This window comes from Colobus angolensis, unplaced genomic scaffold (genome assembly GCF_000951035.1).
Source record: "Colobus angolensis palliatus isolate OR3802 unplaced genomic scaffold, Cang.pa_1.0 Scaffold251, whole genome shotgun sequence".
Taxonomy (NCBI): domain Eukaryota; kingdom Metazoa; phylum Chordata; class Mammalia; order Primates; family Cercopithecidae; genus Colobus; species Colobus angolensis.
In genome coordinates this window covers 1,248,961-1,268,858 of record NW_012115722.1, presented here as the reverse complement: position 1 = coordinate 1,268,858, position 19,898 = coordinate 1,248,961, and the positions used below count along the sequence as shown (strand labels likewise).

The following is a 19,898-nucleotide window of genomic DNA, read 5'->3' as shown; positions in this document are numbered from 1 at the left end:
GGAGAGAGTGACAACAACTCTCAGACATTAATGATTGATAAGTGGGTGCTCAATGTACTATTTTTCCAACTCTGTGTAGGCTTGAAATCTTTTAAAAAGTTGAGGAAAACAGTCTGGGTACAGGGCCTCATGCCTGTAATCCCAACATTTTAGCTGGCTGGGGTGGGAAGATTGCTTAAAGCCAGGAGTTGGAGACCAGCTCAGGCAACATAGCAAGACCCCATCCCTACAACAAATAAAAATTAGCTGAGCATGGTGCCATGCACCTGTAATCTTAGGTACCCAGAAGGCTGAGCCCAAGAGTTCAAGGCTGCAGTGAGCTATGGTCACGCCACCACACTCCAGCCTGGGCGATAAAGTGAGAAACTCTGTCTCTTTGGGAAAAAAAAAGTTGAGGAAAACAAGTAAACAAGAACAGCAAAAATCTGTTAGAAAATGTAATAATGGACCAGGCATGGTGGCTCATGCCTGTGAGCCCAGCACTTTGGGAGGCCACTGTGGGCTGATCACCTGAGGTGAGGAGTTCAAGACGAGCCTAGTCAACATGGTGAAACCCCATCTCTACTAAAAATACAAAAATAAGCTAGGCATGGTGGCGGACACCTGTAACCCTAGCTACTGAGAAGGCTGAGGTGGGAGAATTGCTTGAATCCCGGAGGCAGTTTGCAGTCAGCTGAGATCGTGCCATTGCACTCCAGCCTGGGGGACAAGAGCAAGCCTCCGTCTCCAAAGAAAAACAGAAAATGTAATAATGGAGAAACTTTTCCTATCATAGTAAAAACAAAAAAAGGGTGTAAAGGTGACACATGCTTTGGAATAAATTTATAACTTTTGAAAACTGGAATAAATGAAGAGATACCAATGTTTCTGAATAAGAAGACCAAATATTTAAAAGATATACTTTCTCCGTTACATAGGCTTAGTCTAATTCCAGTGATATTCCTAGTAGGACTGGTTATGAAACATGGAAAGATAAATTGGCAGTAACAGCACCAAAAAGCAACTGGAGTTGGAGGAAATGATTCTGATGGCTTAAATTAGACTCTCATCCTGAAATCGATAAAATTTTTTTTTTTTTTTTTTTTTGAGACAGAGTCTCGCTCGTCGCCCAGGCTGGAGGGCAGTAGTGCAATCTCGGCTCACTGCAAGCTCCGCCTCCCAGGTTCACGCCATTCTCCTGCCTCAGCCTCCCTTCCTGAGTAGCTGGGACTACAGGTGCCCGCCACCGTGCCCGGCTAATTTTTTGTATTTTTATAGAGACAGGGTTTCACCTTGTTAGCCAGGATGGTCTCAATCTCCTGACCTCGTGATCCGCCCGCCTGAGCCTCCCAAAGTGCTGGGATTACAGGTGTGAGCCACCGTGCCTGGCCTGTAACCTATAAATTCTAAATGGATTACAGAGTTAAATGGAAAACAAAAAACAGAATAATATCAGGTAATAGACAAAGCAGATGAATTGGAATCATAATACTCAAAAGGCGTCTTAAAAAGGAGGAAAAAAGGAACATACAGGAAAACAGCATTTAAATGTAAATGGTCTAATAAATGTACCAATTAAAAGTTAGAATTTATCTGATTGGACAAAAAAACAGGACCAAACTATATGTTGTTCGTAAGTTACATACTTTAAATATAAAAATGTGTATTCATGAATGGAATATTACTTGGCAATAAAAAGGATGAAGTACTGATACACACTAAAATATGAATGGACCTTGAAAACACTGTTAAGTGAAAGAAGTCAGTCACAAAAGAATACATATTTTATGATTCCATTTATATGAGTTGTCCAGAATGGGCAAATATCTAGAAGCAGAAAGAAGATTCGTGGTTGCCAGGGGTTGTGGGGAATAGAGTTTCTGCTTATGGACAAGAAGTTTCTTTCTGGGGTGATGAAAGAATTCAAAAATAGAATGTGGTGATGGCTGCTCTGGGAACATACTAAAAGCCATGGAGCTGTACACTTCAAATTGTTGTATAATACAGTGTAAGAATTATATCTCAATAAAGCTGGAAGGGTGGAAAAGGTTATACCATGCTACCACTCATCAAAAGAAAGTTGGAGTGGCTGTATTAGTATCAGAGAAAGTAGATTTCAGAGCAAAAAATATTATCAGTGACAAAGTGGGTCATTTCCTATTATAAAGAGGACATATATCCCTAAACAGAAAAAAAAAAATGATAGTCAAGAGATTTCAACATAATTGGTATAACAGAGAAAATCAGTAAGGATACAGAAGATGTAGCATTATCAATCAACTGACTGCCATTTATAGAACACTATCAAGTGCAGAGAGAACATTTACCAACATAGACTGCATTCTGGACCATAAAACAAGTCTTGATAAATGTTAAAGGGTTGAAATACTGTGTTTTCACTGATCACAATGGCATTAAATCAGAAATCAGTAAGAGAAAAGATACCTGGAAAATCCCCCAATTCTTGGAAACTAAATTATATATTTCTATTGGTCAAAGAAAGCACAAGAGAAATTAGAAAATATTTTGAACTAAATGACAATGAAAACCCAAAATATTAAAATTTGTGGGATGTAGCTAAAACAGTGCTAAGAGAGAAATACACAGCACTGAATACCTATGTTAGAAAAGAAAAAAGGTCTCAAATTAGTGACCTGAGATTTCAGCTTAAGAAAGCAGAAAAAGTGTAGGACTCACTGAAATGGAAAACTGGAAAGTAGAGAAAAACCAAGGCATACAAAAGCTAGGTTTTTTGGGGGCCAAGTGCCATGTCTCATGCCTGTAATCTCAGCACTTCGGGAGGCTGAGGCGGGTGGACTGCTTGAGTTCGAGACCAGCCTGGGTAACATAGCAAGACCTTGTCTCTACTTTAAAAAGAAAAAAAAGAAAAAAAAAACTGGGTGTGGTGCTGCACACCTGTGGTTCCAGCTACTCCGGAGGATAAGGTGGAAGGATGGCTTGAGCCCAGGTGTTGAGGCTACAGTGAGCCATGCTCATGTTACTGCACTCCAGCCTGAGTGACAGAATGAGACCGTCCCCCCCCGCCAAAAAAAATTGATACGTCTATGTACACAATAATCAGGAAAAAGAAATGACACATTACTAATACACATTAAAAGTATAATGAAAGATAAAGAACAACTTAATGCCAGCCAGATGTGATGGCTCATGCCTGTAATCTCAGCACTTTGGGAGACCAAGGCAGGAGGATCCTTGAGCCCAGTAGTTCAAGACCAGCCTGGGCAACATAGCAAGAATTTGTCTCTGGGGGGGGAAAAAAAAAAAAAAGCCAGGTGTGTGAGGTATGCCTATAGTCCCAGCTACTCGGGAGGCTGAGGTGGGAGGGTCACTAGAGCCTGGATAGTCAAGGCTGTAGTGAGCTGTGATGGTCCCCCTGCACTCCATTCTGGGCAACAGAGTGAGACCCTGTTTCAAAAAAAAATTTTAAAGAACAACTTAATGCCAATAAACGTGACAATGCGCATGAACTAGACAAATTCTTGAAAGACATAAACTAATAAAACTCAAGTAGTAGTAGTCTCAATAGCCCCTGTATGTACTAAAGAAATTAATTTGTGGCTTAAAAACATCCTGTCAGAAAACTGTAGGCCCAGATGGCTTCAATTTAAGGAAGAAATATGCCAATTCTATAGAAACTCTTACAAAAAGTGAAGGTGATAAATCATCGTAGTGTTTGAAGGAAAGCATCTGACAAAATCCAACATTCATTAATGTAAAATCTCTCAAGGAACTTCCTCAGCTTGGTAAACATTTACCAGATATCATACTTAATGGTAAAAGACTGAATGCCTTGCCCCTATGATCAGGAACAAGGCAACAATGTCCGCTCTCACTACCCCTATTCAACATTGTAACTGGGGGTCCTAGCATGTGCAATAAGACAAGAGAAAGAAGCCATACAGCCTGGATTGCCTACATAGAAAAATCACAAAGAATCCACAAAAAGCTACTGGAACTAATAAGGGAGGTTATGTGATCAATATACAAAAATCAAATGTATTTCTGTATACTAGCAGTGAACAGTCAGAAGTAAAATAAAAAATTGAATACCATAACATTTAAAAATTACTTAGGGGTATGATAAAAACTATGCAAGACATGTATCCTGAAAACTATAAAAGCTTAGTGAGAGAAATTAAAGCCTGAGAAAATAGAGAAGTGTGTTCATGACACTGAATGAAAATGACACCTTATTTTCCAATTCATGTAAAATAAAACAGCGGTTTTCTCCCAATTTCAAACCAATTTCAGTCAAAATCCAGATTTATATAAAAAAACTGATTCTAAAATTTGTAATTTACAAGGCAAAGGAACTCGAATAGCTAAAATAACTCAAAGTTGGAGGATTCACACTAATTGCGAAGCTAGACCAAATATCTGTATTATAATACCACAGTAATCAAGACAGTAGTGTTGGTGGAAGTATAGACACAGATCAATAGAACAGAACAGAGTCCAGAAACAGACAACACGTATATGGTAAACTGATTTTCAACAAAGGTGCAAAGGCAATTTGATAGAGAAAGGATAGCCTTTTCAACAGATGGTGCTGGAACCACTGGATATGCATTTAACAAAATAATAGTAAACTTGTTCCCATGCCCTACACCATATACCCATGCCCTGCACAATAACTAAAAATGAACCACAGACATAAATGTAAAATCTCAAACTACAAAACCTCTAGAAGAAAACAGAAAATCTTGGTGAACATGTTTTATGGGAAAATTTTATATACATCAAAAGCACAATCCACAAAATACTGTTAAAATGGATTTTATCAAAATGAGTAATTTCTGCTCTTTGAGACACTGTTAAGAGAATTAAAAAACCAGCCATAGACTATTAGAAAATCTGTACACATTCCATATCTGATGAAGCATTTGTTTATCTACAATTTCTAAAGAATTCTCAAAATTCAGTAGGAAAACCACCAAATGTAAAAGTGGGCAAAAGATTTGAACACCTTTAGAATGCCTGTTAGAATGGCTAAAATCTAAAAAGTGACAAATCCTAAGTTCTGGCAACAATGTGGAGCAATTTTACATATTGGTGGTGTGAACGCAAAATGGCATCACCACTGTGGAAAGTTGTTTCTTAAACATGCCATTATCGTACAACCAGCAATCTCATTCCTAGGTATTTACATAAATGAAGTGGAAGCTTATGTTTACACAAAATCATGTACATGACTGTTTATAATGACGTTCTTCCTAACTGCCAAAAAATGGGAAACAACCCAAACGTCCTTCAGCTGGTGAATGCATATAAATAAGCCTGTGGTGCATCCAGACAATCGACTGCTACTTTGCAATAAAAAGGAACTGATACATTCAAAGTAGATAAATTTCAAATGCATCAATGCTTAAGTGAAAGACACTGGATTCAGTAGGCTACTTATGATTCCATTTCTGTGACATTCGGGAAAAGGCAAAACCATTGGACAAGAACATCAGTGGTGGTTTGGGATAGGCAGACAAGGGAGTATGAGGGAATTTTTCAGAGGAAAAGAACAGTTTTATACGACTGTAGGTATTTCTAGCACAGAATCGGGAGTCTGTGCAGTCAAATGATAGTGATTATTAGACTGTTGGCTCGAGAAAGATTTGTCATCTTGACTTAACAGGTGATAGCTGAAACTTAGGGGGAGAATATTACAAAGCAAGAAGTAGCTTATGTCTAGAACCAACCTATAATGTAGTAACATTTATACTACTATGAGAAAATAATTACCAACTACTATACAAGATCAGTTAAGATGAAGACTGATCATTAGTGATACTTGACAGAGCAGTGTCAGTGCATTGGTATGACTTGTTGAAAAATAAATTATGGTAGCATTGCTTATACACAAATTAACAATGTATAAACAGTGTAAGAAATATTCAAGCAAATGGGAGACTGCAGAGATAGCAAATGCAGACCAGACTGTTAGGAAGGCAGAAAAGGGGCTAGAAGAGAAAGAGTTGAAGGAAAGCTTTCTTCAGATACTTAAGATTTTGTGGCCAGGTGCAGAGTGGCTCATGCCTGTTACCCCAGCACATTAGGAGGCCAGAGCAAGAAGATTGCTTGAGCCCAAGAATTCAAGACCAGCTTGGGCAATATAGTGCAACCCCATTTCTATTGTTAATTAAAAAAAAAAAAAGAAAACCACTTGTGAGGGTACATCTGTTGATAATAAAGAACACTGATTTTCATTAAAACCCCCAAAATGTTTTACTTTAAAGAATAAAAATAACAAGTGTCATGATAAAATATGTCTGGGATTTGTTTTAAAATAATCTGAGGAATGGAAGTGAATGAAAGTATAAATCAAGCATGCTGGCCAAACATGCTGAAGTAGAGGAATAGGTATGTGAGGATGCATTACGCTTCTTCTCTACTTTTGTATGTTTACAATTTCCTGTAATATATGTCTGTGAATTTGCTTAGTATGCTTTCTGTAAGCAAACATGGATGAAGCAGCATATGAGAAAGAATTTTAACCAACAAACTACCAGAAAATAATGTGACAGATGACTTTTAGAGGCTTTGGAGAAACTGAATGGTAAAGGCACTGTACAGCCAGTTTTTCTGGCATTCTGGCAGTGTCTTTCTCAACTGCAGCTCCTCATCTGAGCCACTGTCCAGAAAATAATTGAGTAACTTTCCTCATTTGTCCCAAGGATAATATATGGCTAACTAGTATCATTCTAGATTTTACTAATTTATTACCTACAATGGATACCTTAGGGAATTAAGGCCTACTTTTCTAGTGAAATCCCAGTTGAGAATGGCTGCTAAAAACTAACATTAGACTGAAAACAAGAGAGTATTGTATAAAATTGTACTTTAAAAAAGAGAAAAAGATGTGTCTAAGTGACTATTGGATAGCAACGTAATGCTCCATAATTGTAAAAAAATCACAAATTTGAAATAGAACTACTTAGCCCCTTCTCAAATAGCCATCAGCCTCAGCCAGCTGAAAAGGAAAGTTGGCTGGTTATGTAACTTAGTATTTGTTTTCTCTGTAGATATGTTCAAACTCTTCCAGATAAATTGCTTAACTCATTTGAGATTCTTTGACTTAATACTGGGCTGGGTGCATTTGCATTTTAAAATTTTTATATCTTTTTCCCACCATAGAGACTGAGAGAAATTAATAGTATGATACGCACAGGAGAAACTCCAACTAAAAAGAGAGGAATTCTTTTGGAAGATGGAAGTGAATCACCTGCAAAAAGAATTTGCCCAGAAAATCATTCTGCCTTATTACGCCGTCTCCAAGATGTAGCTAATGACCGTGGTTCCCACTGAGGTTAGTCTCTTGTATTGCAACTCTTTTCACAACATGTTTAGCCGCATCCTTTAATGCATCTAGATTATGGAGCTTTTTCCCTTAATCCAGCTGGTCAGTTACAGCCTGTTAGTAACATGAGGGGATATTTTGGTGAGAAATGGGACTTAACTCCTTCCAGTATCCTTAGAACACATTTTAATTCATCCCAACTGTCTTTTTTTCCCTACCATTCAGTGATTACTGTCAAGGCTGCTTAGAATCCAAACTTGGATTTTTGACTCTGACAAAGCTTTTAAAAGTACTGCAAGAAAATGATGTGTACCCAAATGTGAGCATACGAGGCTTCTGTTGACATACTCCAACAGAAGAACTGTGTTTCAAGTTCACTCCTACCTGTTTTGTGGTCAGCTGTAGTCCTCATAAAAAGCAAAACAAAAGTTAGGTATTTTGTCCTAAAACACCTGGTAGGAGTGTGATTTTTACATTCCTGAAACAGAACAAAGGAGAGCGCACCCAGGTTTGGAGGTCCTAGGTCATTAGCCCTCGTCTCCCATTCCCTTTGTGCACGTCTTCCCTCTCCCCATTCGGTGTGGTGCAGCGTGAAAAGTTCTTGATTGTTCGGGTGTGCAATGTCTGAGTGAACCTGTATAAGGGGTGGCACTTTAGGGCTGTAAAATGCATGATTTTGTAACCCAGATTTTGCTGTATATTTGTGATAGCACTTTCTACAATGTGAACTTTATTAAGTACAAAACTTCCAGGCTAAACATCCAATATTTTCTTTAATGCTTTTGTACTTTTTTAAACTGTTAAAGCCCCTATAGTCACCTTTTGGGAATATGTTTTAAATTCTCTAGTTTTTTGTTATATAGGGATCAATCGGCTAAGAAAAGATTTTAAATCAAGTTGAATTGAGGGGATTAATATGAAAAATTATGACCTCTTCCTTTAGGAGAGTTATCTAAAAGAAATGTCTATTAAGGTGATATATTTTAAAATATTTTTGGGTGTTCCTGGCAGTTTAAAAAATTGGTTGGAGAATTTAGGTTTTTATTAGTACCATAGTACCATTTATACAAATTAGAAAATGTTATTTAACAGCTGTTGAATTATCTATACATACCTTTATTAATCACTATTGTTCCAGCAGTTTTCAAGTCAAATTAATCATCTTATTAGGGAGAAAATTCAATTGTAAATTGAATCAGTATAAACAAAGTTACTAGGTAACTTCATATTGCTCTGAGAGAAATATGGAACTTACACTGTTCAATTAGAATAGTGTTCTGCAAAAATATTTATAAAACCTCTCAAGATACTGCTACTGTAATTTTATATGAAGATAAGTGTATTTTTCAATAAAGCATTTATAAATTAGCCTTTGTTTGGTTATATTGAGAAAAGGGTAGTTTCCTGCATAAATGGCAAAGAACAATCATTTATTGGTTTATTTTGTCTCTACTAAACACATTAGTCATTCATCATTTAAATACCAGACTTCATTAGAAACCGTTTTAACACTTTTTCTCCCTCCTGCCATAAAAATACAGTAAGTAATTTGCTTAAAAAAACAACACAACACTAGGAACAAGTGTTCTGGTTTCTCTCCCCCAACTAAAGACATTTCTCAGTGATTTCAGTTTGTAAATCAGTAAGACAGTGCAGGCTACAAATCAGTGCAGGCTGAAGACTGAAATTCAAATGATCTTCCACTGAAAAGTGCTGAGCTATGGAACCTGCTCTCTCTATACCTCTCCATTTTCTAACATATATACAACTGAAACCACTGATTTAAAAACTATTTAAGTAGTGCTGAATTCTGTCTGCTCTATTAGTTTAAATGAATGCAACTTACCTTTAGCATTATATTCAGAAAAATACTTAAGCCTCAAGGTCCCCAATAATTTGGAGTACTGAACTAGATAACCACCCTAAGACACTTCTGACAGAAGTAATGCATTACTTAGAGACAGGTTTCCAAACCCTGCTGTTAGAACCTATGCATACAAGGAAAACACTGGCAGTCCGTCATTGTTCACACAGTTTTACTCTTCAGGCAGTCCTCTGCCATTGGTCAGCTTGAACTAGGCCAGAGTCCAGCAGGAAAGTGCATGGTGCACCAGATTCACCATCTCTTAAGTCGCCACTGTTTTCTCTTCTTTACTGAAAGGCTGTACTGAGCCAGGCTTTACCCATGACAGGCCAGCAACATGAACACTTTTATTGTGCTGTTCTTCAGGCTTCTTCTAGGCACAATCAAAACAGATATTAAAAAAAACTACTGCTGGGGAGACTTCAGCACTGTACAAACTTGTTTCCCAAAAAAGTTACTTGTATGTAATGAGCAGTCTCCAAATAAAGACATTTTAGAAAAGAAACAATGAGTTGGCCATTTCATAAGTAGTTATCCACTTACTTTCTGAGTCAGCATCTTTTCTCTGGCTTCATCATGTACAGAAGGATTCCATGGAGAAAAGCTTAAGGAAGAGAAAAGTATTTAAAAACTATTTGTTGGCTCACTAAATTTCTATAACATTCATTTTGCAGTAATTAAGTTTTAAGCCAATTCCCCTAACTTAATAAAGAACAGTACTTTTTTTGTTTTCGACAAGTATGTTTTAGACATTATCTAATTAATTTTCTCACATAACTATCCTTCATACATTAATGATTTCATTTAAGCCTCACACCAACCCCTGAAGTACTATTATTTAAAGATTAAGAAAGCAAAGCAAAATTAATTGCTCTGGATTACCAGAGCTAAAAAGTACAAAAGCCAAGTAGTCCATCTGCTGAGTCCATGCTCTTTTTTTTGAGACTGAATCTAGTTCTGTCACCCAGGCTGGAATGCAGTGGTGCGATCTCCGCTCACTGCACTGCAACCTCCGCCTCCTAGATTCAAGCCCTTCTCCTGCTTCAGCCTCGCTGGGACTACAGGTGTGAGTCACCATGCCTGGCTTTTTTTTTTTTTTACTTTGAGATGGAGTTTCACTCTTCTTGCCCAGGCTGGAGTGCAACGGCAAGATCTTGGTTCACTGCAACTTCTGCCTCCCAAGTTCAAGCGATTCTCCTGCCTCGGCCTTCCAAAGTAGCTGGGATTACAGGCATGCGCCACCACACCCAGCTAATTTTGTATTTTTAATAGAGACGGGGTTTCTCCATGTTGGTCAGGCTGATCTCAAATTCCCGACCTCAGGTGATCCCCCCACCTTGGCCTCCCAAAGTGCTGGGATTACAAGTGTGAGCCACTGTGCCCGACCAATTTTTGTAATTTTACTAGAGATGGGATTTGGCCATTTAGTCAGGCTGGTCTTAAACTCCTGACCTCGTGATCCACCCACTTTGGCTTCCCAAAGTGCTGGGATTACTGGCATAAGCCACCACGCCTCACCATGAGTCCAAGCTCTTAACAGCTATACTCCACTGCCTTCCCAAGCAGTACCAATGTTGCCAAAGAGCAAAATCACCAATTCGTCCATTCCCAATACTCCTCCACTGTTCCTTAAATCAAATGTCATAGTGCTTCAGGAACCCACCATTCTCACGCTATTCAGTTTCCCTCCTTTTACCACATCTGAATGTCAATGACGGTGTGGCAGTTTAAGAGGGGCTCCAGCTAAAACTGCAAGCTGAAAAGAGTCCTGACATGTGAATGAATAAATACATCATAAGGATCCCTGGGAAACCAAAGTCACCAGAGAATGTGCTGTCAGCACAGCCTGTCAGATGTAAAGGTTTTTGTTTAAGAGCCTCAGAGGCATCAGAAATCGACTTGGCACCAAGTTATAAAGGTTGTAGGCTAACAGCTTATGCATGTGCCTTTTAAAATCCCTATTCTGAGACCACCTGGAGAAAGGAAGCAGTGTATTGGAAAGGACAGTAGACAATTCATTTGGGAGATGCACCACTTACCTAATTGCATAGGGGTCTTCTATTTTAGGTTGGTCAAACAAACGAGCAGTGCACACCTTAACACTGTCAACAACTTTACTTTTAAAAAGCTGAATATCTTTTTCATACCTGTGTTAAAAGTTTAAGTCAAAAAGTTACTTAATCTACTTAACTGCATCTTCAAATTTATTTTAAATAACAAAGCAAAAGTTACATACAGTACTGCAGCCTCTGGGTTCAGGGGGCTTGCTGTATCAATCTTGTAGAAAACTCTCCTTGCATACATTAATACCTGCCAAATATGATTATGGTTCCGCCTAAAGGGAAACATGGCGTGATTACTGAGGCGTCCTTTTGCAGTATTATGTCACTAAAAGAAACCGTTTACTTACTTACCTCCATTTTGCAAATGCTCTCTTCACATCCAGCTCACCTGAGGTGGGATCAACTAGCGGGTGAAAGACGGGAATATCGAACACCAAGCGCTGTATTTAAATAGAGACGTGTCCTTTAATGGAAGCAGTAGCACTTATGAGACCCATAGGAATCGTGATAAAAAGAGCTTCAGGACAAGGCAGTCACGTTATTTAAAGCTAAAGAGCTGCCTCAAGAGGGATACTTAACTACTTTTACCATTTTCCTGAAAAACTAAATTTTGAGATGAAGCAGGGAAAACTCCCTCTCCACTAGAGCCTGAGGGCCACCATTCACCTGGTGAGTGCTGCAGGATGGCAGGCAGCCAGCCTCCCTTGCAGACCCTGAGCAGAGAAACAAAGCTCTGATGGCATGCCAGAAGCTGCTGCAAAGCACAGAAGTCCCCCTGGACAACTACTGGGTAGATAAATCATAAAGGTACCAGGTCAGGAAAAGAACCAGGAAAGCTGTAAGCCCTTTTAACCCTTCTCGCTGATCCACAAATGAAGCCAGACTGTGTCTCCAACTTACCGGACAGTCACCATCTGGATAGTTATCAGGGATGTAAACTGTAAACTTAAATACGCCATCTTGGTAAAGTCCATGCCGTATGAATATTACTCCAAACCACACTGTAGGAAAAAATAAAAGAGTTAAGGCCTAAATTTGTGTGGGAGGAACTAAATGTGCCCATAAATTAAGAATGAATCCTCATCTTACTTAATGCAGAGCGGTAAGATGGCTGCACATAGACGCCTGGTAGCTTCTGCTTCACAACCAAGGTACTACAACAAAAGCAGAGTTATTAATTTGTGTGGATACAAATGACACATGAAGATGAAACCACCCCACATTCACTTCGAGACAATGAATGGCCCCTCAAGGGGCAGCTGATACCCAAACCCTGCAAGCCAAGTTCTCACAATCTCTCACCTGACACGATCAGAGCCCTGGCCCTGACCGCTGCCCACTACCAGCTTCATAGCAGCAGCTCACAGAGAAACAAGCAGGCCAGCAGGGGCCCCACAGTAAGAACTAAAGCCAAACAGGGAAAAATGAAGAATCAAGTTTCCTCCCAGAAATCCGCTCTTCCAAAACATCATCTTGGAAACCAGCCTATAGGTAATTCCGAATAATGCAACCTGAGGTAAGTTATGTACAGTTGAGGTCAATGAGAGTATCTGTAAAATTATGCTTTTGTGACTGTGGATGATCATTCAAAAACTTTTAAAATACAATGTTAGATAAATTAAGATTTCTTGGAATCGGGTCACAAAGTTGTCATTTTACATTTTAATCACAAGATCCCACAGCAGAGGGCAATGTTCAGACTCGCAGTGCTGCCTGGGGAGGGCAGGCATCCTTGTGTGGCTCTCACACGCCCTGCTCTCAAACGGACCCCCTGATGCAGACACCTGAACTCTGTGGGCCTTGCCAGGGAACGGGAAAATAGGTGCTGAAAACAAGAAACAACAAGTGTACCGACACAAAGCCTACACTGGTTCTTCCGGGACCCAGTTACCCACTCACAGCCATCACTAACCTGCCAATCCTGGATTTTATGAAGAACTAGTTTATCAGGCCTTAAGTTTATCATTTTTATTACCTACTTTCCATTCACTTATTTTTAATCATTTTCGAGTTATTATCTAGTTCATTTTTAAGTTGCTAAAATTCAGCATGTCAACAGCAACATGGCTGGCAGATGTCTCTACTACAGTGAAGTTTGCCAGAAAAGGCAGTTCGGTGTTCTAATACAGATTTAATCACCACAATAGAGGCCTGTCCAACTCGCTGCCCAGCCTCAAACACAAGGCCTCCATTATAGAGCCAAAGGGGCCATTACTACCAAATCACACCCAGCCAATTACACTGGGGCCTCAGACCCTCTGACCATTACAACATTAATACATTGAGGGAAGGGTCAAGGATGCCTTTTTTTAAAATTTTTTTTTGGTTTAAAAAAAAAAAAAAAAAAGATGAGGTCTCATAGGCTGAGTGTGGTGGCTCACACCTGTAATCTCAGCCCTTTGGGAGGCCGAGACAGGCAGATCACTTGAGGTCTGGAGTTTGAGACCAGCCTGGCCAACATGGTGAAACCCAGTCTATACTAAAAATACAAAAATTAGCAGGATGTGGTGGCACATGTCTGTAGTCCAGCTACTCAGGAGGCTGAGGCAGGAGAATCACTTGCACCCAGGAGGCGGAGGCTGCAGTAAGCTGAGATTCTGCCACTGCACCCCAGCCTGGGTGACACAGTGAGATTCCATTTCAAAAAAAAAGAAAAAAAGATGAGGTCTCACTATATGGCCTACCCTTGTCTCACATTCCAGAGCTCAAGTGATTCTCCCACCTCAGCCTCCTGAGTAGCTGGGACTATAGGTCCACAGCTGGGAAATCTTTAATTGTTTTTTAAAGACAGGGTGGTCACTCTGTTGCCCAGGCTGGTCTTGAACTCCTGGGCTCCAGTGATCCTCCTGCGTCAGTCTCCCAAGCAGCTGGGATTACAGGCATGAGCCACTGTGCCTGGCTCAAGGATGCTTTTAAAATAACTGTATACAAAGGAATTTTTAAATTATGGAAATTAAGAATTATCCAAACTTTTTGTCCTTTTAACAAATTCTCGAATGAAATGCCATCTGCGTCTGTGCAGTGCTGAAGCCCCCGTGTGTGCCAGGCACCACAGGGTCGCTGCCAGCACTCTGCACCCTTCTTGGCTTCTTGCACTCCACAATCAGGCGCAACTGCAGCCCAGCTGCAGACCTCGGTGACCAGTCAGCGTCTTCCTTACATGGAGCCCATATCTTTGTCTCTTCCCTAGAATTGCCAAGTCCTGCCTTTGGGGGTCATATAGAATAAGTCAGATCCTTCCTTGTGACAGACCTTCAAATATATTAAGACAGCTTTAATATGTGCTTAAACTTTCTCTTCTCCAAGAAAACTTCTCCAGTTCCTCCAACTGCTGATCCCTAAGGTCTGGCTTCCTGGTCCCTCCCTGCTAGGCCTTGTCCTCCATCTGTCAGGAGGCTGACTACATGGCGACAACCAAATGGAGCACCACCCTCCAGACAGGCCTGACCAAGAAGGCAGAGACGGCCACTCTCCCACTGTCCTGCTCTCCAGAAAAATCTCTCCAGGAGGCAGGTTCCTCACCTCACATAAACCAAGACCGCATTTATTAAGTTCCCAATCTACTGTAGGTTCTTTTTTTTGAGATGGAGTCTCGCTTTGTCGCCCAGGCTGGAGTGCAGTGGCGAAATCTCGGCTCACTGCAACCTCCACCTCCCGACTTCAAGCGATTCTCTGCCTCAGCTTCCTGAGTAGCTGGGATTACAGGTGCCCGCCACCACACCTGGCTAATTTTTCTATTTTTAGTAGAGACGGACTTTCACCATCTTGGCCAGGCTGGTCTTGAACTCCTGACCTCGTGATCCACCTGCCTCAGCCTCCCAAAGTGCTGGGATTATAGGCGTGAGCCACCGTGCCCGGCCAATCTACTGTAGGTTCTTAATAAACCTTAGTTTCTTCCTTTTTTACTCTCCAACACAGACACGGAAATTAAAGTACCCTCTGCCTTTAAATCGTCTTCACCCGAGCTCTAAAGAATCTTTAAGAGAGGCTATTTTTATAACTCTACCTAACTCTTGGTTAAGAAAGATTTTATCACCAGCAATAGCCTATAGTTTTATATTTATTCAGTCTGATACTGGAAAGGGATAGGTTTGAGTTTTGAGATTAAATGTCTGCCCTTTACTGCGTCCATCAGAATAAATTTCATTCTTCACTTTAAAGGATCGTTCCTAATTTAACCAAATAGTTTGTTAAGAACTTACAATTCTGCAAGAAGAGAGTATTCCAGGTAGAAGGGTCCATAGGACGCATGCGTGCCATTTGTTGACTGCGCTGCTGGGGCAGGAGACGTAGGCTTAGTTATGGGCAAAGCATTTTTGGGAATAGAAGGCAGCTGTTTCTTTGGTGCAGTTCGTGGAGGACTGGTTTTCACATCCCCTGTTAATGTCTTCTCGTCACCTTCAGATCGCTATACAAGATGAAGTTGTAAGAATATCTGTTAAGATGATTCTTAAATCACAAGAGTACATTATTAGCTCCATGGCCTAAATGCTGGAATTGCTCCTTTACAAGCACATTCTAACACCATGACCAAGATGACTAGAAAGTCCTTTGGGCAGGCAGGTCATATAAAGAGAAGACAACGCTGAAGCAAGACCAAAGCATTAGAGAAACTCTTTCATATAGGGAAACTCATCCTATAAGGATGATACAATCAGTGTGTACAGGATTAACTGAAACACACAAAGAAATGGTTTTTCCTAGTGGCCCCAAAAAGAGGGCAAGGGGTTTCTAAGCAATTAGATAACTGTACAAGGCTAGAAAAGTCCCCCAGCACTTGGATGCTACAGAAGGTTAGGTGCTAAGAAGCTCAAAATAGTGTGGATGAAATTAGTCACTGCCTGTTAGCACTTGGGTTAGAAACAAAGAGTGAAGCTATTCTCTCACTTGCTTGGGTCTGATTTTGATTTGTCCCTACTGGGTATGTTTTGACATTTCAAATATCACCAGCAGAAACCGTCATCCTTCATCAAAGACATAGGTCGACATGAGTCAGAGACTAAACTACCATCTCATAGGTACTTCCTTGGAGCAAGTACAACCAAAGGCTGTTTAATTAGCTATATAAAAACATGTATATCATATGCATTGCTCTAGTGATGGGTGCATCTAAAGGCCCTGACTTCAGCACAATATAATATGCCAATGTAGCAAAACTGCACTTGTACTTCATTACTACGTACAAGTAAGGAAGAGATGTATGTCATGTACATAGAAAAAAAGTAATAGTGGTGTTTATTCTCCTAGAGGTGGGATTATGGTTTTTCTTTTTCTTTTTTTTTGAGATGGACTCTCGCTCTGTCGCCCAGGCTGGAGTGCAGTGGTGCAATCTCAGCTCACTGCAAGTTCTGCCTCCCAAGTTGATACCATTCTCCTGCCTCAGCCTCCCAAGTAGCTGGGACTACAGGTGCCCGCCACCACGCCTGGTTCATTTTTTTGTATTTTTAGTAGAGACTGGGCTTCACCGTGTTAGGCAGGATGGTCTCAATCTCCTGACCTCGTGATCTGCCCACCTCAGCCTCCCAAAGTGCTGGGGATTACAGGCGTGAGCCACCGCGCCCAACCGGTTTTTATTTTCTTATTGTTTGCCTATTTTAATCTTTCTTAAAATGAAAAAATATTTTTTTAAAAATCATTTTATTTAGAAAAATTAAACTAGTGCCCCTCAAGTCTGACTTAATGATATCAGACTAGCCTTTCCCACAGCTGTTCTAACCGTAGAACCTTGAAGTTTAATAGAAAACTACAATATGTCACAAATTTCATCATGTGTAAATATAACCTCAATCATCTTAGAATTGTGATGACCAGAACAATTTCTATTTGAGATGCAATCCCAGTCTCAGAAACACACTTTAACCAACAAAATAATTACTTCTCAAGAGTGTAAGACCTTAACTAGAAAAATCAGGTAATTTTGTCAAGATTGCAGGTGACCGTGACAGATTATTTTAGCCTTCATTCTGACCCTGTTTTCAGACACAAGAAAATGAGTTTCCTGACTGAATTTATCACTATACCTACTTTGCGTACAGAGCTTGTAGACATACTCCAGAAAGGGTTCATAACGTGTATTCCAAACAAAGAAATTCAGTGGCGTGTCATCCAAATCTTCTGTCTTCAGCATTCACTTTACCTTAAAACAAGATGGGGAAACACAGAAACAAGCCAACACCAACAATTAACTTTTTTTTTTTTTAGATGGAGTCTCGCTGTGTTGCCCAGGCTGGAGAGCAGTGGTGTGATTGCAGCTCACTGCAACCTCCAACTCCTGAGTTCAAGTGATTCTCCTGCCTCAGCCTCCTGAGTAGCTGGGATTACAGGTGCCTGCTACCATGCCCAGCTAAGTTTTGTATTTTTAGTAGAGACAGGGTTTCACCATGTTAACCAGGCTGGTCTTGAATTCCTGACCTCAAGTGATCCATCCACCTCAGCCTCCCAAAGTGCTGGGATTACAGGCGTTAGCCACCATGCCCGGCCAACTGTTAAGACTTCTGAAATGATGAATAACTAATTATGATACCCTGGATATACAATATGTTATATAACAAAGGGTTGTAAAAACCTAGGAAAGGGTCTTCAGGCATCTTCAGAAATAGTTTCCTTCTATACCCACTTCCTTTTCTGGTTCTAATTTCTTTCACACTTTTAGATGTCTATAAGAATCTGTGCACCAGGTCCCTTGGCCAGGATTCAGATTACTCAGTGACACAGATGAGCCTTAGTGCCAGAAGTTCAGAAGATATGGACAACAGTTGCTACTAGCACATCTCAGCATTTAACTAACAGGAAAGCCAGATTCAGAATGCACTGTACCCACATACACAAAAGTTGTATCACTGTTCCCAGGGTTATGGGAACAAACAATAAAGATACAAGGAGGCTGATTTAAGAGCTGCCCCAACTCACTTAAGTACAAAATGATTCCTCCAGCAAAGTATTAGCCAAAGAAATAAGAGAAAACAGGGAAGGCAGAGCACACATATGTCACTAAGACGACAAGAAGTTACCTGAGTCCTGTCAGTACCATCCCCCAATAAATTGCCTTCTACAACTTCGAAACATACAGAAACTGCAGGATCACTTACTTAAGGAACTGCCAAGCAGTCCAGACAAATACAACAAGAGGCACGCAAGAGAGACGTTTCACAAGTACAGATCTTCCAGCCGAAGCTTCAAGTCGTGGATAAGAAAGCATGTATCAAAGCTCATAAAGTCAGTGGGTCATTTACTAAAAATACAAAGAAGCAAAGGAAAAGCAACCAAGCCCAGCTGTAAGAACAGCAACTTCTCTGCCCTGGTGATTTTCCCCCAGGCTCTGTTACCTTTAAAGCAGAGCTCCTTCTCTGAATTCCTACTTGCACCAGTCAAAAGGCTGAAGGTGAAAAGGGTCAAAACTAAGCAACGTTTTCCTTATTTCTTAAGCAGGTCATGAGCAAACTATGTACTAACTGTCCCCAGTCAGCAATAATTTGTCTTTTCTGATGAGCTTGTGACATCCAGGGACCTACTCAACCCAGGTCATCCATACCTTGCCAGTGCCTACTATTGCTGTTTTCTTTTCCAAGAGAAAATGCCACCCAGTAATTAAATCAGAGGAATGAAGATCCTGGTTCTTCTACTAGCATGGGTAACATCCAATAAGTAACAACAGCTCTCCGCAAATCTGCTTTTAAAGGTGAGTATGACACAGTGAATATACTTGGGATATCAATAATGTGCGGGGGAACGTTCCCGTTTGGCTCAAATGAAGACACTGATTTTCAGATCTAGCAGTAATGTGCAGCACCCCAGTGTCCTCTAGGACACACCTAACACGGGACCCCATCCCTTGGGACACAGTGGTGCACTCCACCACATACATTTAATGGGTTGGTGCAAACCTGTAAAGTCTCTTTCAGGTCTAACGCGTTAGGATTCTCTTTAAGAATTCTCCTTTAAAATCCAATAAATTTTGTCCCCACTTCTGCCGATCATTAAGCAGGAGGTATTGTCTTCTGCTGCCTAACTTTGCCATGGATCTTTTAATCCAATGTTTCCAGCAGCAACATAATCACGAGAAAGTGTAGTACACTTTTCAGGGTCTAGTCTAGGACAAGCACAGCAATTACATGTTCTGAGAAGAATGACATAGATGGAAGCACGACATAGGTTACATCCTTGTCATTGGGAAACAATTTTAGAATTTCTGCCTGTTCAGCCACGGCTGCATTCCTTTACATCACCCAGCTGAGAAGTCTGGTCTTCAGCCTGCGCGAATGATAGGCAGAGCTAAAACTAGGCTAAAACATGAGTGCTGCTGTTACTCTTCATGCCACAGCGCACTCACATCACCCCGAATCGGACTTAAGAAATTACACGTTAAGAGGAGACAGAGCAGTGGCCAGAAAAAAGATGAAAACGGCCCGGGCCAGGCTTGCTGGGGACAGCAGGGACCTGCGGCGGCCTCGGACCGGCACCCTCACCGCGGGCGGAAACCCGTCTCTGAGCACTCAGGGAATCTGGACAAACCTGTCTCGAGGTGATGCAAGGCGGGGGCCCTGTCCTGGCCTCGCAGTTAGCTCGAAGCTGGCCCGGGAGCCGCGGGCCCCTCCAGTGGGGGGCTCTGGGGCCCGGCGACGCCCCCTTAACCAGAGCTCGGGATCGGGACCTGGCTGGGGAGGGTGGGCACGGGCCGGGGCGA

General features: G+C 40.8%; 2 protein-coding genes across 3 annotated transcripts in view; one reads left to right on the top strand and one right to left on the bottom strand.

Annotated features, from left to right (window-relative positions):
• The window catches only part of RBL2 (retinoblastoma-like 2), a 58,170-nt gene extending 49,514 nt beyond the window's left edge, over nt 1-8,656 (top strand). Inside the window, exons 22-23 of one of the 2 annotated variants that reach the window (XM_011946602.1) lie at nt 7,126-7,297; nt 7,514-8,656. In XM_011946602.1, coding sequence (XP_011801992.1) covers nt 7,126-7,296 — 171 coding nt within the window. In that variant the 3' untranslated portion in view covers nt 7,297; nt 7,514-8,656. Of the gene's footprint in view, nt 1-7,125 lie in introns of both variants that reach the window. The other variant, XM_011946603.1, reaches the window with a different exon arrangement.
• Nucleotides 8,657-8,697: 41 nt separating this feature from the next.
• On the bottom strand, nt 8,698-19,898 carry AKTIP (AKT interacting protein). Its single transcript, XM_011946604.1, has 10 exons — nt 19,727-19,898; nt 17,240-17,351; nt 15,418-15,623; nt 12,305-12,369; nt 12,116-12,216; nt 11,567-11,655; nt 11,389-11,487; nt 11,192-11,299; nt 9,696-9,756; nt 8,698-9,525 (listed from the first exon to the last, which is right to left on the bottom strand). Exons 2-10 carry the CDS (start codon nt 17,279-17,281, stop codon nt 9,415-9,417), a joined length of 882 nt encoding a protein of 293 aa, XP_011801994.1. The 5' UTR covers nt 17,282-17,351; nt 19,727-19,898; the 3' UTR covers nt 8,698-9,414.

Bases quoted from the DNA above. Each gene is read 5' to 3' on its own strand.
- AKTIP (XM_011946604.1), bottom strand. From the start codon at position 17,281: ATGAACCCTTTCTGGAGTATGTCTACAAGCTCTGTACGCAAA. The intron at 9,757-11,191 runs GTAAGTGGTGCA...CTCTTCCTTAAG, and splicing joins GAAGACCCCTATGCAATTAG to CTTTTCTCCATGGAATCCTT. The intron at 9,526-9,695 runs GTAAGTGGATAA...GATTGTGCCTAG, and splicing joins AAAAGATGCTGACTCAGAAA to AAGAAGCCTGAAGAACAGCA.